The sequence below is a fragment of the Trichomycterus rosablanca genome, chromosome 2 (assembly GCF_030014385.1).
Source record: "Trichomycterus rosablanca isolate fTriRos1 chromosome 2, fTriRos1.hap1, whole genome shotgun sequence".
Classification (NCBI taxonomy): Eukaryota; Metazoa; Chordata; class Actinopteri; order Siluriformes; family Trichomycteridae; genus Trichomycterus; species Trichomycterus rosablanca.
The window spans coordinates 6,137,044-6,162,035 of NC_085989.1; the positions used below are offsets into that span (position 1 = coordinate 6,137,044).

Genomic DNA, 24,992 nt, shown 5'->3' on the forward strand with positions numbered 1-24,992 from the left:
ACAAAATCATGTACTGTCAATACGTAATTTCTGTTACAACATATAAATACCTCAAAGAGTCACACATGTATTTTTCTCACTGTTACTTTTTGCCATTCCAAAAAAGTGAAATTTCTTCTATTCTGGCATATACAGTATATATACTGTATATATATATATATATATATATATATACAGTCCCTGACAGAAGTTCTGTCGCTTATTCATGTTGTGGAAACAAAAGCTTATAACCTGACTTTAAATTCATCCATTGGTTTTAGAAATGACTCATATGAAAGCTGAAACCCTCCCAAATGAGGTTTAATTTACGAAAATAAATTTGCTTCACTGCAGAAATATTGATCATTTAATGAACACAGAAAGGTCAGATTTTGGCAAGACAAAAGTTTTGTCGCCCACAGAAAGTAATGTGAAAATCAAACAAATAATTTACTTCAAATACAAAGATATGTTTCATAACATTGGTGAATGAAGTTGTGGTGCTATTAGAGCCATATTTAATATTTTGTGTGACTTCCATGAGCTTTAAGGACTGCATCCATGCGGTTCGACAATGATTCATACAATTTATTGATGAAGTCATCAGAAATAGCAAAGAATGCAGTCTTACATGCCTCCCAGAGTTCATCAAGATTCTTTGGTTTTGTCTTCCAAGCTTCCTCTTTCATCCTACCCCAAACATGCTCAATGATGTTCATGTCTGGTGACTGGGCTGGCCAGTCCTGGAGCACCTTGATCTTCTTCGCCTTGAGGAACTTTGATGTAGAGATGGATGTATGAGATGGAACACCATCCTGCTGCAAAATTTTACCCCTTTTATGGTTGGGAATGTAAGAGGTAGCTAATACTTCTTGATATTTTAGGCTATTGATATTGCCTTCCACCTTGCAAATGTTTCGCACACCCCCATACTGAATGTAACCCCAGACCATGATCTTTCCACCACCAAACTTAACAGTTTTCTGGGTGAATCTTGGATCCATACGGGCTCCAGTAGGTCTCCTGCAGTATTTGCGGCGGCTGTGGTGTAATTCAACTGAAGATTCATCTGAGAAATCCACCTTCTGCCACTTTTCCAGCGTCCATCCGTTTAGCAGGCTGTGGGCCTTGGCAAATGCCACACGGTTTTTTAATTGCCTTTTGTTTAGTGCTGGCTTCTGGGCACTGATTCGACCATGGAGGCCATTTCGAGACAGAATCCTACAAACTGTTCTAGTTGACACAGGGACTTGAGGTGACCAGGCCTGGTGGAGCTCTGCTGCAGTGGAAGAGGGGCTGGCTTTGTATTTTCTAACCAACAAACGTTCCTCCTTAGCAGTTGTCTTGCGGGGTCTGCCGGACCTGGGCTTGTCAAAAACATCTCCAGTCTCTTCAAATCTTTTTTTAATTCTTTGTACTTGACGCTGAGACACATTAAAGGTGCCAGCCACCTCTGCAGTGGATCTGGTCTTCAGCCTCTTGATAATCAAGGCTTTGGTCGCAGGGTGGATTTTTGGCATGTTGTCAGAGGTGAAGTTGCAGTTCAAGTGAAGGTCTGGGGTGCTGGGGTTCTTTTTATACACACTCACTAATTAACCGATCAATTAGTGAGCACAGGTTAGGCTGTAAACTAGGATTGGGTGCATTATATGACAAGGCGACAAAACTTTTGTCTTGCCAAAATCTGACCTTTCTGTGTTCATTAAATGATCAATATTTCTGCAGTGAAGCAAATTTATTTTCGTAAATTAAACCTCATTTGGGAGGGTTTCAGCTTTCATATGAGTCATTTCTAAAACCAATGGATGAATTTAAAGTCAGGTTATAAGCTTTTGTTTCCACAACATGGATAAGCGACAGAACTTCTGTCAGGGACTGTATATACTGTATATATATATATATATATATTAGGGCTGTCAAACGATTAAAATTTTTCATCGCGATTAATCTCAGAATTTCATATAGTTAATCGCGATTAATCGCATTTAAAAAAATCTGTTATAGAAAACAAGGATTTTTAAGTGAAATGTTACAATTACAATGGTGAACACATTTTATGCTAAATGTACTTATGTTAAAAACTGCTGGGACAAGAGAAAACTGTAAGGGAGTTTTATTCACTCACATACTAGGCAGTAATACTATCCAGTGGTTTAATGGACGTTTCTACACGAACTGAGTGTGTTTAGACTAGGGTGGCCAGATTCATAGTAACAAAAAAAATTCATTACACCCCAAAAAGCCGGACATCTTATTAGGAACAGGGGGACATGCTACTGCAACACACAGAATGAATCCAGAACCCATATAACAGTTTTTGACCAATTTAAGCAAGAATTATATAACAAATGACTGTTTTACTCACTAAATGTTGTGTCTTTTCATATTTAGGTCCGTTCATCGCTGCCTCAAAAGTTTACTTTTTGGCATTTTCACCGCGTTCCTGATCATGAGAGCTGAGTGATTGACTCAGGTAGCGCGGTGTTTACAAAACAGAGAGGGCGGGCGAAATTCAACCACCCAATCACAGACTAGCATTTAGAGGGCGGACCTTCTCCGATTGGCCAGTGGTAGCTCTATAAGGAGTCAAATGAGGCTGTTAAACCAATGAAATACAAAGCATTTGTTTCGACATGTACCTGAGCCAATGGTAAATAATATTGATCAAAAATGAAACCAGTTCACTCCAAAAGGAGGATTTTTAAATGTCCGTCCTAGCGTTACGTGAATGGAGGACTGGCAGCTTCTTTATTATGCAAGTGCATTACTACGACACTACGACGCTCGGTAACATTATGTTAACAAACCGCAAATAAAAAACGGTGGCAAGTCCGACATTAAAACGTTTGTTCTACCAGTCAAGTCTCAACATGAACTAGAATTTGCGTTAACGGCACTAATTTTTATAATCGCGTTAAATTGAGATTGCGTTAATGCGTTATTATCGCGTTAACTTCGACAGCCCTAATATATATATATATATATATATATATATATATATATATACAGTGTATCACAAAAGTGAGTACACCCCTCACATCTCTGCAAATATTTTATTATATCTTTTCATGGGACAACACTATAGACATAAAACTTGGATATAACTTAGAGTAGTCAGTGTACAACTTGTATAGCAGTGTAGATTTACTGTCTTCTGAAAATAACTCAACACACAGCCATTAATGTCTAAATGGCTGGCAACATAAGTGAGTACACCCCACAGTGAACATGTCCAAATTGTGCCCAAAGTGTCAATATTTTGTGTGACCACCATTATTATCCAGCACTGCCTTAACCCTCCTGGGCATGGAATTCACCAGAGCTGCACAGGTTGCTACTGGAATCCTCTTCCACTCCTCCATGATGACATCACGGAGCTGGTGGATGTTAGACACCTTGAACTCCTCCACCTTCCACTTGAGGATGCGCCACAGGTGCTCAATTGGGTTTAGTCCATCACCTTTACCTTCAGCTTCCTCAGCAAGGCAGTTGTCATCTTGGAGGTTGTGTTTGGGGTCGTTATCCTGTTGGAAAACTGCCATGAGGCCCAGTTTTCGAAGGGAGGGGATCATGCTCTGTTTCAGAATGTCACAGTACATGTTGGAATTCATGTTTCCCTCAATGAACTGCAGCTCCCCAGTGCCAGCAACACTCATGCAGCCCAAGACCATGATGCTACCACCACCATGCTTGACTGTAGGCAAGATACAGTTGTCTTGGTACTTCTCACCAGGGTGCCGCCACACATGCTGGACACCATCTGAGCCAAACAAGTTTATCTTGGTCTCGTCAGACCACAGGGCATTCCAGTAATCCATGTTCTTGGACTGCTTGTCTTCAGCAAACAGTGTGCGGCGTATGGTCTGAGCACTGACAGGCTGACCTCCCACGTCTTCAACCTCTGCAGCAATGCTGGCAGCACTCATGTGTCTATTTTTTAAAGCCAACCTCTGGATATGACGCCGAACACGTGGACTCAACTTCTTTGGTCGAACCTGGCGAAGCCTGTTCCGAGTGGAACCTGTCCTGGAAAACCGCTGTATGACCTTGGCCACCATGCTGTAGCTCAGTTTCAGGGTGTTAGCAATCTTCTTATAGCCCAGGCCATCTTTGTGGAGAGCAACAATTCTATTTCTCACATCCTCAGAGAGTTCTTTGCCATGAGGTGCCATGTTGAATATCCAGTGGCCAGTATGAGAGAATTGTACCCAAAACACCAAATTTAACAGCCCTGCTCCCCATTTACACCTGGGACCTTGACACATGACACCAGGGAGGGACAACGACACATTTTGGCACAATTTGGACATGTTCACTGTGGGGTGTACTCACTTATGTTGCCAGCTATTTAGACATTAATGGCTGTGTGTTGAGTTATTTTCAGAAGACAGTAAATCTACACTGCTATACAAGCTGTACACTGACTACTCTAAGTTATATCCAAGTGTCATGTCTATAGTGTTGTCCCATGAAAAGATATAATGAAAAATTTGCAGAAATGTGAGGGGTGTACTCACTTTTGTGATACACTGTATATATATATATACAGTATATACAGGGTGGGGCATAAAGATCTCCCACATTTTGAATGAATCTACCAAAAGAACCCAACTATCTAGAAAAAAAATGCTTTTTGTTTTAATGGGTTTTAAAAATTATATCAGACAAATGGCGGCCGTTGTTGGCAATACATTGATGGAGTCGTTCCCGGAAGTTCTCCAAGACTCTCCGTGTCATCTCAGGTGGTATTGCGTCGATTTCCTCTCGGATCCGTTCCTTCAAATCCTCAAGAGTTCGAGGACGATGTCGGAAAACCTTTTCCTTTAGGTATCCCCAAAGGAAAAAGTCACAAGGGCTTAAATCTGGTGACCTTGCCGGCCACCCCACGTCTCCCCTTAAAGAGATCAAATGCCCAGGAAACATTTCCCTCAACACTCCAAGCGAACGTCGTGCTGTGTGAGCTGTGGCCCCATCCTGCTGAAACCATACATGTTCTGTATCCAAGTCATCCAGTTTCGGGCGCAGAAAGTTCTCCAACATTTCAACAAAATGGTAGAGCCTAGCCTACCGAATAAAACCTGTCCCGCCTCTCTACTGCCACTACAGCCCACACGGTGCCCACTCCAAATGTGGGAGATCTTTATGCCCCACCCTGTATATATATATAATCATTAAACTACTTTTAATATTACAAATCCAAGTCATTGCTAAGGCTCTGGGACTCAATCTAACCACTTACTTTCTTAACCCCTTATCCAATTAGGGCCACGGGGAGGGTGCTGGAGCCTATCCCAGCTTTTCAATGGGCGCAAGGCACACAGTAACACCCTGGACGGGGCGCCAGTCCATTGGAAGGCCCACACACACACACATCCATAGGGCAATTCAGTGTCTGCGTGTTTTTGGACTGTGGGAGTAAACCGGGACACGCAGACACGGGGAGGACATGCAAACTGCGCACAGAGAGAATCCGGACCGCCCTGCCTGGGGATCGAACCCAGGACCTTCTTACTGTGAGGCGACAGTGCTACCCACCAAGCCAACGTGCTACCCTCACAGTGGTGAGCCCTCCCAGGAGTGGTCGGCCTACTAAAATTTCACCGAAATCATTATTACCATTTACATTTGTAACAAATGAGCAAAAACAGAGGAAACCTGGTGAAGGCCAAATACTTTTGTCACAGCAACGTATGTGGTAAATACACAAGGTTAACACGATTAATGTATGCCGCAAAATGCTAAGCACTTACTAGAAGTGTACAGGCCTTGCCTACGTATATGGTTGTTAAACAAACCTAAGATGCAGCCTTAAATATATCAAAATAAATTCTGTTTGTCCTGTGTCTTATTGCTTAGCTAACAAATTGTGTTTGATGTGTGGGTGTGCAATGAAGCTAGGTTAACAGGTTCATAAGCTAACTTACTAAACATTGTCATTTAGTACATTTCCAACACTTTATTTAAAGCACCCCTAAATAAAAATCACAAAAACCAAACAATAGAGTATCTGCTATTAATAACTGATTTAAATCTATATATTAAATAGAGAATTATATTTTTTCTTTATAGTTTTTGTTGTTGCTACATTAAACAGACAAAAGTATGTGGACACACTACCATGAGTGTGTTTTCTGTTCCGAGACCATGAGCATAACAGGCTTTCCACAAGACTTTGAATTCCATCTTAAAAGTTTCTGTCAGGGCTCTGTGTTCATATCATGCCTCAACGAACTTCAGTTTGTGCACCGAGGCACTATGCTGGACGAAGAAAAGGCCATGGAAAAAGGGAAATGTTCATTTATTTTCACCCATGTAAAAAGTATTCGACTCCCTAAACTTTATATGAGGCTGTGGCACCTTTAGCAGCAAATACATGTCAAAAGGGTTGAAGTCAGGACCACTTCAAATCCTTTGTTTTAGATTTTGTTAGCCCTTCAGAGAAGGACTTGTTTCTGATTTTCATTGTTTTGTCCAATTATTCATGAGCTTTAAATCATGGAATAATGACCAGATGTTCTGGATTCAGGATTCTGCTAGATGCAAACTTTAAATTGGTTGTCTTTTAGATTTTTTCCCCTATATTAATATCTAAACAATTTTAGAATTACTACACATTTTTTGTTACTAGTGATGAGAACCCTTACACATCACGTCCTCTAAATTACATTTCTTTTTAATGTTGTTCTAAGCTTATGCACTCCAAAATCAGACAGAAAACATATCATCTACAGTGTACTTATCAATGGTGTATACTTCCATCACAGGTTTTTAAACTGTTGATACTTCTTACACAGATCTTGTCAATGACATCAGTATTAACCAAATTAAAGGGGAATTTTTTATATAGTACATTACATTACATTAAATTAACTCATTTCAGAACTAGAGACTGGAGTACAGGAGCTCATATTTAAATAGTTAAAAGAGTAAAAAAAAAAAAACAGTTAAACTAAATACCCTACAGTAATACATAAAAGTCTCATATGATTCTGGCATACATGATGCTATCAGAGTCTAGTAGAGTTGAGCGACACATTTTGCCAAAATGAACAGCAAAATGATAAGCTCCTCTATTGACATAAAAAAAGCCTATTAATACAGGGAATTACAAAGATTCCTAGAAAAACATCTAAAACTGTTTATGTTTCTAGCTTCAGCTAAGATCAGATACGATGCCAAATTTGTATTTATAAAAAAAGTGTCATGTTTACAAAAATACCTGGATTATTCTCAGATCTTTTGGGATCATTTTGATGGGCAAATTAATCAAAATTCAAACGTCTGTCTGGCTTTGAACTACAATATTAAATTAAAAGCCAAACCCGATGGTGGTAGTGTAATACATCTAGTGATTTGTTGTGTTAGGACCTGAACGACCTGCCTTTACTGAAGAAATAACACTTTCTGTTTAGAAAGAACATTCTGGGTGCTCATGTAAGATTTTCTGGCTGTGAGCTGAAGCCAAGGTGTAATTGGGTTATACTGCAGGACAATGATCCCGGTGTAGAAATAGGCAGTCAAAGTCAAGTCTTGTCAATCATAGAAAAAGCTGGACAGCCAGATAAAACAGTGGGTATTATAATGGAGAAAACTGTAAGGAGCGAAAATGGGATAACATTTTCGTTGGTCTTGCTCATGACCCAGTTAGGCCTTTACCCCAACACAAGAGACACATATAAGAACACAATGATAAGGATTTATATAATAAAAGTCTATATTATCTGTAAAAAATAATCATGATCAATAACAAGTCATGATTAGAACATGATTACTGTTCAAATTCCAGTATGATCCATCAGTTCAATACAAAAACAAGTTCACATTTGAATGCCTGTTAAATGTTCTTGTCAAAGTTTTGATTTAAACACAATAGATGTGCTGAAATGAAAAGCCCATTACTTAAAAACACCTGCTTGTCTGATATGAAGCATTTCTTCAAAATCACTGTTTTGTGGGTTTTTTTCATTCTATGCCACAACCAGTTTGTAAGTTAAGGAACGAGTGGCGATACACTGTAGGTATTTGATAACTTTACATGGGTGTTATCATTTACATATTTAAAAAACGTTTAATACATGTTTAATACATAAACATCACATGGCCAAAAGTATGTGGACACCTGAGCATGAGATTGTTAGACATCCCATCTCAAACCCACTAATAAGATCATGTGCTTCTGTAACATCCTCTCCTTTAGTGGGAAAGCTTTCCAAATAAATTTTGCATCGTTCCCATTCATATGTAATGCCAGGTGCCAGATTTTGACCATGATGGTTAGGCTTGCAATCAACGTTCCAGTTCATCTCAAAGTCATTCACTGGAGTAGAGTTCAAGACTGCAGGTCACTGGTGTTCCTTTGCACCAAATTCACCAAATCATATCTTGAACCCTGCTTTGTTCACACTGACACAGTCAAGTTAGAAGCATATAATTAAGCTGAAATAGCCAACTTTATATACCTATCAGCAATGGGAGTGAGTGAAACACCTGACCTCAATAATCAGGGTAAGTATGCACATACTTTTGGCTAAATGTGTGCATATTAAAAAAACAATGTCACCTTTAAGCAGGATTGAATTCCACTGTTGGGATTCAGCTAAATGAGTATTTTAGGTGTTTTCTTTTGTAAATCAGTGGCCAGGGTAACATCTTATGTAATCTTATATTATGTATTGTTTGTTTCCTCACAAACCTTTAGACTCTTAGGTTTATGGTACACATGCCATCTAGTTACAGCCGATGAGCTTGACTGTGCAAGAAGAGATTTTGTGGGTGCAATGTAAAAGGTAAGATTTGTTTTAAACAAAATTGTTGTGTTGCATAAGGCTGCTGTAAGACAGTGAGTGAAGCCTGGAATAAATTTAAAGTGTGCTGTATTTTTTATACCCTTAAAAGGCTGCAATAAAGAACATTATCCTGGATCTGATATTTGAGATGGTGAATGTTAAAAAAGAAAGAAAGGAAGAAAGAATCATAGAGATAATGAGAATGGCAGCAATGATGTGCGTTTAAACTAAACTGGTTTTGGAAATAAAGATGGCTTTGAAAAATGAAGTGTGTTGCCTGTTTTTTTTTTTCCAATGTACAGCTTTATATACGTTATCCTGATAAGTTATCCTTCATCAGTGTAAATCAATTCCAAAGTTACATAAATGGCATCATATCATGTAGCTGTAAATCAACACTAGCATTGTTAGTCCACTAGCTGTGTCTGGATTAACAATAAACATGACATGGGTGGCAGATGTATAATCCTCTCAGATAAGTCAGATTTTTCAGAGCTAGCATCATTTGTTTGGGCATTATTTCTCCTTGAGGAAAACATGCCTAGAAAGAATGTGGAAAATCATGGTGCGTGTGAAGAATGGTGGTTGCATATTGACACCCGAGCAGCTGACAGCACAGCTGGTGATTCAAACCCTGAATCCCAGCGACAGTGGGCTAAGCAATTTACCCTGCGCCACCCAAGTGCCCAAACACGTGGAATGTTGGGAATAATGCATTTAATTTACGACTTTAAAAGACTCACCATGGTAATGGTGGGAAGATGTTCTGGTTATAAATCTTTATTGTCTTGCAGTGATTCTACAGAGAGAAAACAAATCACGTACCTAGTGCCATGGGTTATATCTACAGCTACAGAAGTAAAAAAAAAAAAAATAATAATAAATTCACTCTCACTTACTTAACCACTTATCCAATCAGGGTCACGGGGGTGCTGGAGCCTATCCCAGCTTTTCAATGGGCGCAAGGCACACGGTAACACCCTGGACGGGGTGCCAGTCCATCGCAGGGCAGACACACACACACACACACACACACATATACACACACACTCATTCACCTATGGGGCAATTCGATATCTCCAATTAACCTGACTGCATGTTTTTGAACTGTGGAAGAAAACCGGAGCTCCCGGAGGAAACCCACGCAGACACGGGGAGAACATGCACACTCCGCACAGAAAGGACCCGGACCGCCCCGCCTGGGGATCGAACCCAGGACCTTCTTGCTGTGAGGCGACAGTGCTACCCACCGAGCCACTGTGCCGCCCCATAATAATAAATTGAAGTTAAAAAAAATACATACACTTGTAATGAACATTTGTCATGGCAAAACAGTTTATTTTGTTTGACTAATAATTTATGTACTACTGTCTAAACATTTTGATAAAATTCTTACTCAGTTTTACTGTTTTCTTTAAACTTCCTGGGTCAAAAATATCCATGCATTACTTTTACTAGTTTAATTAATTTGCTGCACTAATTTCATTTAAATGTATTAATTTCCACATAAATAAAAGATATTACAGCAAAGCAATTTTCAGTGACATTAATCAATAAATATGTAGCAAAACTGTATTTATGTAAAGCCAGGTAAGGTCTTTATTAAGGTAAAGCCAGGTAAGGTCTTTATTAAGGTAAAGCCAGGTAAGGTCTTTATTAAGGTAAAGCCAGGTAAGGTCTTTATTAAGGTAAAGCCAGGTAAGGTCTTTATTAAGGTAAAGCCAGGTAAGGTCTTTATTAAGGTAAAGCCAGGTAAGGTCTTTATTAAGGTAAAGCCAGGTAAGGTCTTTATTAAGGTAAAGCCAGGTAAGGTTTTTATTAAGGTAAAGCCAGGTAAGGTCTTTATTAAGGTAAAGCCAGGTAAGGTCTTTATTAAGGTAAAGCCAGGTAAGGTTTTTATTAAGGTAAAGCCAGGTAAGGTCTTTATTAAGGTAAAGCCAGGTAAGGTCTTTATTAAGGTAAAGCCAGGTAAGGTCTTTATTAAGGTAAAGCCAGGTAAGGTCTTTATTAAGGTAAAGCCAGGTAAGGCCTTTATTAAGGTAAAGCCAGGTAAGGCCTTTATTAAGGTAAAGCCAGGTAAGGCCGTTTTGTGGTGTGCTAACATGCTAAACTTGTCAGTTAACTCCTTCAGATGATACCCGTTACATTATTAATGCAATGTCGCTGTTAAATTACGGTAAACTAGGTTTTGTTTTAATTTAACACTTTATATTGTTTTCTCTGCTTTCCACACAAGTAAAACACGTCGAGTTTACCACTGTTTCTAGTTTTTAAGGAGGCAACAATAAAACTTGACTTACTCCAGTCGTTTGTAACAGACGTGAGTCGAATCTAGATTAGTGTGTTGAATCGACACCGGAACTTCAGAGTCGACTCCCAATGCTCAAACAGCGAACTGCAAAATTCCTTTTGGAATCGTCTCAAAGTTGTGCTTCATTCATCTCTTATTAATGTTCCATAATCGCTCCATAGTGGTCGGGGACGCGATGGGTCACTGGATACAAGCCAGAAATACACAATGGACAAAGAGCCATTTACCACAAATCATCACTCACACACTCGCTCCCCTCATTTACTCCCTCACACCTAGGGGTCATTTAGACTAACCGATTCACATTCCAACACATTCCAAGGAAATTGAAATACCCAAACAAAACCCATGAAGCAGACATGGAAAGAACGTGTTTATGCTTATGGTAAGGTGGAGGAAAACCAAAGTGAGAAAAAATTTAATGACGTGAAGATCAGGAGAACATGCCAAACTTATCACACAGTAACCAGTTTGAACTCATGTCCCAGCACCCAGCATACTAGGAATTATATTATGTCTAATTTGAGTTTACTAGTGCATAAGAATTTTCATCCATGCTAAACATACACTTTAAGACACATTTTCAGCTGTATAATACATTACTGAGATGGGATAAGTGTCCATGCCATGTTTGGATGTGCACCCAGTGTTTCCAGGCTCATGATGTTGATCCTCACTAACCACGACCCCACTCAGAAAGAAGTGCATTAATTAAATTGATTATTTGAGCATATATATTGGGTATTATACACATTTGGTAGAATTTAGTGCAGCCAATGCACCTACTGAAAACTCAAAGACCAGAGAAGAGTATTCTAAACACCACACAGACAGTAACATGAGGTGTGTCACTTGTGCTCTAAAATAGAAAGAAGTGATACCTTAGTTGATATCTTTACCACTGTCCTCTTATAACTGTACAGTCAAGTGCCAAAGTCTTAAAATGTGCTATTGTTTAGCAGAGAGTTAAAACGGTACTAATTATGCTAGGCCACTACTGCTGGTATTCAGGATTTAAATCCAAAGTGGTGCTGTCAGCCAGCTGATCTTTCTACATACAGGCATGATTAGCTATGTCTGAGGGGCACGGAGTGTTACTGCACTGCGTCTAGTGATTCAGGGGAACTGGATCCACTGCAACCTTGACCAGGATAAATCAGTGGTAGAGCATGAAACAAAATACTGATGTACTTTTTAAGTATTTAAATTTCTTGATACTTATAAACATCTAAATATTTAGTAGACAGTAGTCTAGAAGTCTTTGTTTTGGTCTTTACTAAGAAAATAAGTTACAAATTGACATTAACCCCAGGCTGTGGCAACCATCTGTGTTATAAAAAAGTAAGAAATTAATACTTTTAAGGCCCTAACTGACACTGGTAACTTAATTACTTTCTCTTCAGTTTATTTCCACTACTGCTTTAGCCTGGTCAGGGTCAAAAACAAGGCACTACTGCTATCGTCTGGTAAGACATAGCAATTGCAGTAAATGTCTATAATCCCAACAGAAAGAAAAGCTGCTGTTACAACATTCATAAAGTTTATAAATGACATGACAGTTTGGGGATTTGAATGTTTTTGTAGTGTATATTTGTCACTTAATATTTAAAACATAATTCGCTGTTTATAAAAAAAAAATCTCTCTTTATAAATGCACAAAAGTCCCTTCATAACTTCACTGTGCATTTCTGCAATTACCCCACGTCAAAAAACAGCAAGTTGTTTTGTAGAAAATCCTACAATATAATTTAAACACGTTTTTTACTTGCAATCTAGTCGTTTCCAATTCCCCTGACTGTATTACCTCCACAGCGTTCACCTGACCTGACCAAAGAAAGCCACAGATTACCACGTCAATGTCTGAAGTATGCAAAACAACATTTAAATAAACCAGACATTACAAACGATGAAGTAAAAATTGAACTCTTTGGCCACAATCACTGAAGGTATGTTTTCACAAAGAAAATGTCAATTTATCTGGACTTGCTTTAAAAGCCTCTTTTAGTTGGCGAAGGCTTTACACAAGATTTTAAAGTGAGTCTGTGAAGGTTTCTTCCTATTCGGTCAAAAGAGTATTTGTAAGGTCTGACACTAATGCTTGACAAGAAGGCCTATCCTGCAGATGGCATTTTAATTCATTCCAAAGGTGTTTAATGGGGTCAGGGCTCTGTACAGGCCACTGGAGTTCTTCATTTACATTTACATTTACATTTTTGGCATTTAGCAGAGGCTTTTATCCAAAGCGACTTACAGTTATGACTGAACAGGATTTTGATCAATTGAGGGTTAAAGGTCTTGCTCAGGAGCCCATCAGTGGCAACCTGGTGGTGGTGGGGCTTAAACTGGCAACCCTTTTATTGCAAGTCCAGTACCTTAACCACTGAGCTATCACTGCATTAACCAAACCTGCCAAACAATGTCAAACAATATTACTGCTGGAAGATAAAAGGACCTTCCATTAAGTTTTGGCACAAAGCTGGTCCACATCATTGACTTTATACATCTCTTTGTGACACACCTGAACTAATAATAAAGGGAGGAGGGTCTTCATGCTTTACATGGTTTTGTATTTTATTTAAAAACAAAGTGAACACATCAGATCAAAACGCTTTTCATTTAATTGTTTTATTTTATATGTAATATATATTTCTTTATTTATTACTTGTATATCTTACATATATAAATCTATTTCACAAAGAAATATTTTCACAAAATAAAAACAATACACATCAGAATTTGACAATCCAGTGCTGACAGACCTGCAGGATGAAAACAGAGAGAGGGAACATAGATGCTATCAGGACTTTTGGGAACAGACTATGATGAAATCTGGCTCTCTGGAGTCAAAACCACTCTGACTGTACACTACATTCTTGCTGGCATATCCATCACTGCAAATACATTCATGTCTGATGAACAGTTCATTAATCATTATGAGGTACGTTTGACATTTCAGTCAAACCATGAAACAGTTTCGTCATGTTTGTCCATTCTGATAGCTCCAAGTTCCCTCTCAGTTTATCTTGTGATATGCTTGTGTGTAAAAACACACAGCTGATTGCACAGCTGATCAAAAAAAGAAAAAAAAGAAATCAAAGACCTACCACACAGAGGTGCACTGACCAACAGACTTGACCAAAATCAAAAGAAAATAGACCCAGAATTGCAGTGAGCACAGCAGACTGAAATCACTACACATAAAAGGACTAATGCCCTACTTTTCATAATGTAACCATTACCAAAATACACAAAACCTTGTATTATAGTTAGCTTTGATAAAAAAAAAACTGCTCCATTGATACAAACTGATACTGTCAGTTATTTGAGTAAATTTCTTGAATTTTCAAGTGGGTCCCATAAGTAAACGTCAGGCAGTGCATGCAAGCGTCTCAAGTTTGCCCAATAAACAGAAACACTGCCAGAGCGTTTGATTTTTATACTACCAAATATAGTTCAATCACTCGCAACACATACACGGCTGCATCAGTAGACTAAACAAAAAAGGTAGTTTTTAAATTGGCTACAAATACTTAGCTAGAACACAGAGAAAAATACCCGCTAACCATCCTAATCTCTATCAGATGAGTAAAGGGGCACAGCACATTTCACCACCTTTTATTTTACAATGCTTTAATATGGCAGCTTCTCACATATTCCTCTGGTCCATGGCTGACTTTACTGCAGAAAAAAGTTCCAACAGAACTCATCTAACTAGCTTTCTTTTAATTGCATTTTGTTTAAGTGAGGAGGCATGGAAACCCTGACATTACCATTCTCCAAAAACCATACAAGTTTGTGTTGGGCACAGCTAATGAAAAGAAGAATCCACTCTCTCCTGGTGTCATTACCGTACACCTGTTCCACACAACATTATGCATTAAAGTGAATTTGTTTTTGACGCAATAATAAAGAACATGTGACAGAATATGAGCATCAACTAACTTAAAGAATTAGGGAATGTATTATGTCTCTGCTAGCCAAATTTTGAGAACCAAATCAGGTCCCATGTGTACATAAACTTTTACACATGATTTATAATTCTACCTCCTCACCAACAGCAAACGTTTGTACATTTTTATTGAATATTGTATAGTAATATTGAACAGTACATTAGGGTTAGCGAGCACTGACTGCATTTTTGATCAACTGTGAATAAACGTTAAGAACCCAAACCTCTTGATGGTAATCACACCTGAGTACTTGTGCCACCAGTCAAAGAATCATTATGCAATTCAAAGTTTGGCACTATTTACAAAATTCTGCTTGGTTTCTCTGGCGAATTTTGAACATGCCAGTAGTTGGCAATGCAAAACCTTTTAGCACCCATTCAAATGATTTAATACAAATTAAATATTGGGAACTGGACATTTCCCCTTTTTTAATGAAAAAACTTGAAAGCAATATTTTGAAAGGAACGGTAGCTGTTGACTAGTCTAGGTAATAGGTGTATCTGGCTACCCCTAGCTGACAATGAATAAAATGCTGTTAACCAAAAGCATGGCCCCCAGTACACATTTATTATTTCTGGTAAGACATTCTGTAATTTTTGGTCTTTTGCTTTGAAGTGATTATAATATTTTTTATGTTCAATAAGCCAGTAAGCTATCCCCAAATTAATAAAAAAGAGAACCCTAATCACTCCTCCTAGAAAGGAGGAGGAGGTATAATAACAGCCCTATTCTATATGACACATCATCTCTGACACCATTAACTGACCAAAAAACTAAACAGTAAACATAGTTCACATATTGCACAGTTCAACATTTGAAGTCGAAGAAGTTCAAGAAGGTGCCTCTGAAAAATGTCTACACCCCATAGTCCATCTTCAAGCAATCATTGTGATCCGTTTTGCATTACCACAAAATAAGTATTTACCTCACCTATATTACAACCGCTCAAGTTGCTGCTCCTCTGCACCTTCACATCAGCCCCCAATCCTCCAATTCTGGAGGTGGAAAGCACACTGACAGATTAGATGAGTACTCTAGATTTGCAGTATGTGAGGAAGGGAGGTGAAGGGAGAGCAGGATCCACAGTTACAGAAGCAGGAGGAGCGCTGTTCATGGCTGGACCTTGAAGGCCAGTAGCTGCTCTGAGTGCATGTTGTTTAATGAGCGCAGCTCTGGCAGTTTAAGAAGCAGCTTTGTGAAGATGCCACTCTCGGCCGGGTGGTTTTGTGTAATGTGGCTGCGCAGGGCATGGATCAGTGACTCCTGCAGTGCTTCCACTGATTTAGAATTCTCCAGGCCGGAACGGTCTGAGGACACACCAGCACAATAAGGTCAGTTTCATAACACCACCATTTTGACAGGGTACCATAGTACATATAATGTACTTGCATTTTGTTCTTATTTGACTATAAATGCATTTAAAGAAGCATTTGAAGTTTGGAAGACCTATACTCAGTCTAGATACTGGAAAATAAATATAGTTGTCTTTTGCTCATTATTTAGTACCTGCAGAGACAAGCACGACAGCGGTGAAGAGGCCCATCTCCTCCTCACTGAGGTTCAGTGAGCGCAGTTTCTCGCTGAATTCTAGCATGGAGTTAAGAAGGTCACCTGCACCCATGGAGAAGAGTGCATCTATGCTGTACTTCTTCCCACTCAGAAAGGTCACAGTACGCTCGGTCATGTTGAACAGAGAGGCAAAACGAACCACCAGCACCTGGTCCAGTGAAACACAACATAATAGTAGATTAATAGCATGGCCTTCATACAAAAATAGGGTTGCAATTTTTTTCCCACTTTTTATTTACCAATAACCTACTGTCATTAGTCAAAGGTTAACCAATTAACCAAAAATTGTTAAGTATAAAACACATTACAGTTTTCATGAGTTTCATATCAACAAGTTCTTATGCTTTATTAAATGAAAACAGTGTAATGTGAGCATGTGTGAGTAATGGTAAGTGCCACGCTGCTGGTAACATTTCTACCAGACTCCGTACTGACAAAAAACTTCCCTATTTGTAATTTGAATACATAATAGAGAACGCATCAGACAGTAAATGACACACTGTGCATACCTCAAAAGTACCAGCTTTGAGCAGGCTGATCTGGTCATGCTGCAAAAGCTCTTTAAATCCTGGGATGCGTTTGGCAAACTCCACCACCTCCCTAACAGCTGGTGTAAAGCTCATGGAGAATTCCTGCCAGATAGCATGGCCTGATTTATATGGGTCCACATATGGTGAAGTGTTCATGGGACACACCTGGTAAAGAAAAATAAGGAGGTATTAAAAGACATACACTGACCATAATCTTGTTAGACATCCCATTTCAAAACCATGGCCATTAATACAAAGTTGGCGCCCCTCTTCTGGGAAGGCTTTTGTAGTTTGTCTGCTCATTTTGTTAGATCAGGCAACAATGTTGGACGAGAAGGCTTAGCTCACAACTGGCGTTCCAATTCATCCTAAATTTTTTCAGGGGGGTAAAAGTTAGGGCTCTGTGCAGGCCACTGGTGTTTTTCAACACCATATTCTTTAAATCATTTCTTTATGGACCTCATTTACAGAAGTAAAGTCATTCTTGATAATGAAAAGGTCTTCCTCTAATTGACATAATGTTAGAAGGCCGTATAATTAAGAGGGGATGTCCACATATATTTAGCCTTAAAGTGTAGCTTATGTATAACTGTAAAAAACAGGCTTTTAATGATTTAAGGTCTTTATTTTGAATGTAAAACATGTTTACACCTACCAGATGCATCCTGTTGCCTCCACTCCATGCTGCTCCAGCAAAGGTTCCATTGACTCTATTTTCATTGTGCAGTTGAATTGAGTGACCAGACACAGGACAATGGTTACTGGTTTGAGCGTAATGCATTTGAGCATGGCACTGCCCACTTGATGCATACTTGCTCACTCTGACAGGGCACTGGCTGAGCAAATTGTCTTTCAGTGGTAAATGTTGATGATTATGAGGAGTGCAGCTCGAAGGTGGGTGCTGGAGCATTACTGTAGCAATGTTGTTGTGACGGTTCCACACATCCTGTGCCTCGTCCATTATCCGTTGGGTTTCCTGGTTTGGCCTGGTCCCTCTGCCAGTGACCTCTTCTTCCCCACTGTCTGTGGCAGTGGAGTCTGAGCTCTGGCTTGTGTCCATGGGATGGAGTAGGGACTCAGGGTCAGTACTTGACTCAGACTGGTTGCTTTGAGGTGAAGAAGCAGGTGAGAAGGAAGATGGTGCCAGGGGGGGTGCTCCTGATGGAAGGTTTGCGAGACAGGGTGGAGTCTGATTGCTGGGCATTGGAGGATTGCTGCCCTGGAGCTGGCTGTTGTTCATCATGTTAGTCATGGCACTCTGCATCTCCAACAACATGCGCTGCTTCTCCCGCTTCGGGATTCGTCCAAAACGCACAGCTGGGGGCACATACTTATTTGGTTAAACCCATTTTCCATTAGGAGCTTAGAGAGTAATCATTCAAATAAAATCAGCTTATCAGAGCTTCTCAGTGTTATTACATTTTTTTGTTTATAGGAAATAATTAACATAGAATTAAACACTAGTCAGAACCTTACCATCTCTAGACATGCCAACAAGCAGACACTTCTTGAAGCGACACTGCTGGCATCTGTTCCTGTTAATGCGCATGATGGGACAGTTGCCGTTCTTAAGGCACTTCTTGTACTGGATATTTTGTTGGATGCTCCTCCTGAAAAAACCCTGAAAGAAAGCAAAGGTGGAACAGTAAGGACATCGGCAAGTCAACAACATTGGATGGTGAGACCATTACCGGGTAAAGGATTTAAAACTTCAAGCAAAGTAGTCTCTGTAGCAGTAGGTTTTTGGGCTATTTGATACAGGTTTGTCCTGCACTTAAAAGTCAACTTGCTTTTCATGAGTCGTGTCAAACAGCAAGAGACCAGCTTACAATGGTTAAGTGGACCGCTGCTAATTGTTCTTATATAATTTTGCAAAACATTTATTTTAAAAGCCAAAATGTATTTAGAACTTTTGAAATGACCAGGTTGCACTCATTAAGGAACAGTTTGACCTCTATTATCAAAGCTTTAAAAGCCTGGGCTTACTAAGCTTTATTAAAAAGCTTTCTTGTAATCTATGGCAACAATGTTCAGTACTGCTGAGCAGGGTACAAATTAAGACCCATAAACTCACCCCCCTAAACCATATTTTTAATTTTTCAACAATTTCCCACCTTTTCATAACAGATTATTTTGTGTCTTTTATGATTCTTTCTAGCTCCAAGTTGGTTGGAATCTTGAGCTGAGTATACTTATGTAATTTAACTTTGACATATCATTATTGTCTACCATATGGTTTTAACAGTGGCGTAAAACAAGTATCTGCCTTCTATATACATTGATGTGTCTAGACTATGTGAAGCCAGTGATCCATTAAAATTAGTTTGTTGGTTGACTGAATAAGAACACAACAACCATTTTATACAGGGTCAATTTATCTATTTTTGATGTAAGGGTCATACATCCATTTGCATTTTGTGTTTACTTGTTTTATCTTTGTCTTATATACAATTTAGTTAGAAATTCTACTTAAAAAAATATGCAAAAATGAAGAATGTTATCAAATAAAGATATGGAATGTTGTATAACAAAGAGACTTGATATTTTGGGGTGCATTTTCTCACCTTGCAACCTTCGCATGCATGAACTCCATAGTGGAATCCCGAAGCCACGTCTCCACACACTTTACACAGCAGCACCAGGCCACTAATCTCTGTAGGAGCAAAAACAGACTTAATCAAAATGAGACTAATTTAATCACCCTTACTGGATAATGTTTGAAGATGGAAAGCAGCTGAGCTAGACTGAGCCCGATAATGGGTTGTAATGTATTTGTAAAATCAAATAAACGCAGCCTACAGTCTAGAGTACAGACCATGTAGAGCACAGGGCAACTGCCACACTGTATATTTAGCATGTCTTTAAAAGTTAGTGTTACATACACGATATGGCCAAAAGTATGTGGACACCTCACCATGAGGACATCCTATTCAAAAACCTTGGAAATCAAACTGGACTTAACCCCCACCGCAGCAGCTATAACAGCGTACATACTTTAAGAAAGGCTTTTTACAGGATTTTAGAGTGTACTGGTGGGAATTAGTGTAACATTTGTTAACATGAAAAATATGCAAAGGGAAAAAGCAATATTTACTGGTGATGCCACTTTTGGCAGTAGATGGCGAGCGTGTCTTTGCCATGCATGGACCCTGTGGTTGAGTAAGGGTGGCTGTGTCGCCCTGCTGTCCATCAAGGCTGTTGGAAGAGGAAGCAGGTGAGGAGGAGGAAAAATGGTAGCTGCTGTTAAAACTGTCACTGTGGCATGACTCCGGGCTGGAGGCTGAACTTGATGAGCTGATATAGGCTATCACGCCCCCTGTTGGAGAATGACAATGAGTGATAAAAGAACCTCTACAAAACACATACTTTTTTATTTTATTATTTGACCAAAATGAATGTTATTTGCTGTACAAATGTTTCTTCTAATGAATGTATTAATAAAGAAAGAAATTCAGTAATTGTCTGAATGTCTGGCTGTTAATGTCCCTGCCACTGCATATTGTATCTCCTGATCGCCCTGCAGCTAGAAAATAGGTAAGTAGGCAAATGGACTGTTTTGTTTACATCTCATTATGTAATTCAATGTGAGTTAATGCTGTTCATGATATATATTTTTTAATTGGTACATGCTCATGTACAATACTAAACCTAAACTAACAAAAAGATAGCCATTGCTTGCTATCTGACAATTTACAATAAAAAAAAATGTAACCCAAAGCTGTCAGATTTTTTAAAATAAAGGTAAAGCTCATTGTTTCAATCTCATTCCATGATATATAAAGCATATTTTAGTAAATAAAATGTAACCATACATAGACCATCCCATACATAGAAATCTATAAGCACCCCTTAAACAATCAGTCTGGTGATTCAACAGCTTAGACACAATGGTATTTTGGTAAATGAATATGTTCCTTCATAGATTTATGCCTTGTATAGATATGATTTGCAGTAAAAGAATGCTGGGCTGTTCTTAGAAAGCCATTAGACCAGTTTCAGTAATGTCTTTTATATTTTCTTCCTTGTTTAACCGGATTTTGCCCCTGTTCTTCATGTTAGGTAACAGCATTACATAACCCTTTCAGGGTGCAGCACTCTAACACCACTAGAATCAGCACATGGCTTGGCATTATGTTTTCATTTAGAAAGTGAATCTGGCAGATTTAAAGTGGAAAACTCACTTTAACAGATCTTACTTATTTAACTTTGTATCTTAGTGTTAACATATTTTACATATATTTTACATTAATATTTCAGAATTTTTTTGGCTACCTCAAATGTTTTAAACCTCAAAATGGCTTTATCAAGGTCTGTTTTAAGCCTTTTCCGTAGTGGCACATATTAGATGGATAGATTAGATCGGATTAGATGGATGGATGGATAGATAGACTGCATATTATCAAAACTATTTTGTCACTTAAATTTATATTTATGGCATTTAGCAGCAATTGAGGATTAACAGCTTGCTCAGGCCCTAAGCAGCAGCAACTTGGCTTTGGTGTGGCTTGAACCAGCAACATTCTGATTACTAATCCTGCATCTTAATCGTTGAGCTACTTTCCTCCCACTTGACCTCTTTTGCTTATGGTTATAATGTGTGGCAAGAATTGTAGAGTTTATTGTGTAATATGGACATGAAGTCTGTAAAGGTAAACGGTGGAATTTACATTTACAGCATTTAGCACTTATAACTAAATACAATTCAAGGAACTATGGTTCAAGAGTGTTGTTGAAGGGCCCAACAGTGGCAAGTTGCCAACAAATGAAATGAACTGCATGAACACAAAAGGGCTTTATAAATATATTTAGACAATGGAACATAAACCCAGTTCACAGATACACTCATGGCATATCAGAAGATTGGTGGCTGGGCACATTAACATTAAAAAAAAGTGCTTTATATTTCTTGTTCTGGATTCTTATCAACCATTATAGTACATTTACATTTACATTTTTCGGCATTTAGCAGACGCTTTTATCCAAAGCAACTTACAATTATTTTTTTAAAAGGGTTAAGGGCCTTCCTTGCTCAGGGGCCCAACAGTGGCAACTTGGCAGTGGTGGGGCTTGAGCTGGCAACCTTCTGATTACTAGTCCAGTACCTTAACTACTGAGCTATGCCCTAGTACATTTATATTATATATTTGTATTTTCGGCATTTAGCAGACGCCTTTATCCAAGGCGACTTACAGTATACAGTCTGAGCAGTTGAGGGTTAAGGACCTTGCTCAAGGGTCCAACAGCAGCAACCTAGCAGTGGTGGGGCTTGAACCAGCAACCTTCGGATTACTAGTCCTGTACCTTAACCACTTGCACCTAGGGTTGATGACTTAGTGCTGTTATACTTGGCAAACTAGCTGAACGAAATATAAAATGCAGGGTTCTGTTATTATGACAGTGTATCTTTTAAGGGTCATATACTGACAGGAACATAGAGTTTCGAGAAGATTCCAAGGGTTTGAATGAGTATGAATGAAAAGGTCTATTAGGATAAATATTTAACACAACTGAACATTAATATAGCTCCCACATACACTTAGAAAATGTATCCTTATCCATTCTAGATGTTTTATTAAAGCACAAAAGTCTATTCAGCACATGTTTAAACGAAAGAAAGCCGTGTGAGCTCGGTGTGGATTGGACGAGCCATTGTTCCTGTGTAAGTAGGTCAGCTCTCAGACTGCAGCCTCTCACGTGTATCCGCTGCTCCGAGCAGCAACACCGAACCGTGCAGAATTATGCAATAGCTACGTCACACAGGTTTTGGACCAATCAGAGAAGAGGCACGGGTAGCGTAAATACACATGCACATGGCTAGGGCGAGCGGGCCATGTGAACCGAGCGACTGCAGTTCCGTCACTGGCAGATGTCTGAATTACAGTATCACTCTTAACCTACTTACAGTTTTAGGGTTCGGAACGAACAATAAACACGGTACTGATGAAATAAATCAGTAGTTTAGATTAACATATGTGCTTATATATTGATATATTTATTTCATTTTAATAAACACTAGGGAAGCAACTGTAACCTAGGAAACATCACTTTCCAGGAAGTGTGCTGTTGCTGTTGACATTTTCTATTTAGGCTTCATATTCAAATCTGCACACGTTTGTAAAAATCATAACATAATATAAACATAACAAGCAGCCAATCTTACCAGCTTTTGTTAAATCCATGTCCTCGCACAACAGCTCTTGATGATGTACTGTTGATGCCTTTACACCACCAACTTTCCAACCTATGCCAATAAAAGCTACCGACTCAAGTGCTCACTGATTCAAAAACAAAACATCTATCAAACAATCTTTTCCTCTTCAAGTAGCTGAATTTCGTTTGGCTCTAAGGTCAAATTCACAGCCCCTTTTCGAACTGTAAAAGAACCAGACTGTGACACAGATCTTTCTCGCTTCACTCAGAATGAATCAAACTGAGTCGACTCACCAAATCTTCAAAATTGATTCGCATAAAAGGTCTAAAGCTTTCGCTCAAGTAATGAACTGATTCCTGTAAAACTCCACTGACTCAGATGTAGATTCACCGTCTAGTTCTGTACCGACTTGTGTTTCCAGCAAAAGTGCTCATTGAGGTCCACGTGACCCAGTTCAGTTTGGCTGCTCCTCCTCCTTCCACGCAATTGCACGTTAGTGTCAATGTAACCCACTGACACAGTTTCATAAGTAACGCTGTGTCCTCCAAGCACCCACGCCGGGCTCCCCAACATGCCAGCAGATGAAATCTGATGATGATAAAAAAGCTTATACCCTAGGTCCTGGGTAGTATTAATATACGTACACTGATCAGCCATAACATTAAAACCACCTCCTTGTTTCTACACTCAGTGTTGATTTTATCAGCTCCACTTACCTTTGTAGTTCTACAATTACTGACTGTAGTCCATCTGTTTTTCTGCATGCTTTGTTAGCCCCCTTTCATGCTGTTCTTCAATGGTCAGGACCCCCACAGGACCACCACAGAGCAGGTATTATTTAGGTGGTGGGTCATTCTCAGCACTGCAGTGACACTGACATGGTGGTGGTGTGTTAGTGTGTGTTGTGCTGATGAAGTTTTTAAACTTCTCACTGTCACTGCTGGACTGAGAATAGTCCACCAACCAAAAATATATCCAGCCAACAGCACCTCGTAGGCAGCATCCTGTGACCACTGATGGTCTAGAAGATGACCAACTCAAACAGCAGCAATAGATGAGCGATCGTGTCTGACTTTACATCTACAACTTGTACCAACTAGGTAGGAGTGTCTAATAGAGTGGACAGTGAGTGGACACGGTATTTAAAAACTCCAGCAGCGCTGCTGTGTCTGATTCACTCATACCAGCACAACACACACTGACACACCACCACCATGTCAGTGTCACTGCAGTGCTGAGAATGACCACCACCTAAATAATACCTGCTCTGTGGTGGTCCTGACCATTGAAGAACAGGGTGAAAGCAGGATAAAAAAGTATGTAGAGAAACAGACGTACTAGTCAGTAATTGTAGAACTACAAAGTGCTTCTATATGGTAAGTGGAGCTGATAAAATGGACAGTGAGTGTAGAAACAAAGAGGTGGTTTTAATGTTATGGCTGATCAGTGTATAGTTTGTCCCTTTTTGCTGCTCATCACTTTTATGAATTTCCTTTGTATTTTGAAGCATGACTGCATGGATTCTCTTCCATTCTACCAGAGCTTAAGTTCTGTTAGGTAGCATTAGCTAGCACATAATAGCTGATGGTTTAAATGGCCTCATCAGGACATCACTTCAAGTTTAATTTCAGTCATGGACAATTTTGTATCTTCAATTCACCTCACTTGCATGTCTTCGGACTGTGGGAGGAAACCCATGAAGTCACGGGGAACATG

General features: G+C 39.2%; 1 protein-coding gene across 1 annotated transcript; it reads right to left on the minus strand.

The window, feature by feature from the left end:
- Positions 1-13,685: 13,685 nt before the first annotated feature.
- On the minus strand, positions 13,686-23,559 carry nr1d2b (nuclear receptor subfamily 1, group D, member 2b). Its single transcript, XM_063010399.1, has 8 exons — positions 23,286-23,559; positions 20,220-20,441; positions 19,690-19,778; positions 18,602-18,746; positions 17,781-18,442; positions 17,105-17,290; positions 16,533-16,743; positions 13,686-16,333 (listed from the first exon to the last, which is right to left on the minus strand). The coding sequence occupies exons 1-8, from the start codon at positions 23,302-23,304 to the stop codon at positions 16,137-16,139; spliced, it is 1,731 nt and encodes a 576-aa protein (XP_062866469.1). The 5' UTR covers positions 23,305-23,559; the 3' UTR covers positions 13,686-16,136.
- Between the last annotated feature and the right edge of the window lie 1,433 nt (positions 23,560-24,992).

What these genes read in the sequence shown, in the direction of transcription:
- nr1d2b (XM_063010399.1), bottom strand. An exon ending in TGCCAAAAGTGGCATCACCA is followed by an intron (nt 19,779 to 20,219) that starts GTAAATATTGCT and finishes TTGCTCCTACAG; the next exon opens with AGATTAGTGGCCTGGTGCTG. An exon ending in TGTTGGCATGTCTAGAGATG is followed by an intron (nt 18,443 to 18,601) that starts GTAAGGTTCTGA and finishes ATGTGCCCCCAG; the next exon opens with CTGTGCGTTTTGGACGAATC.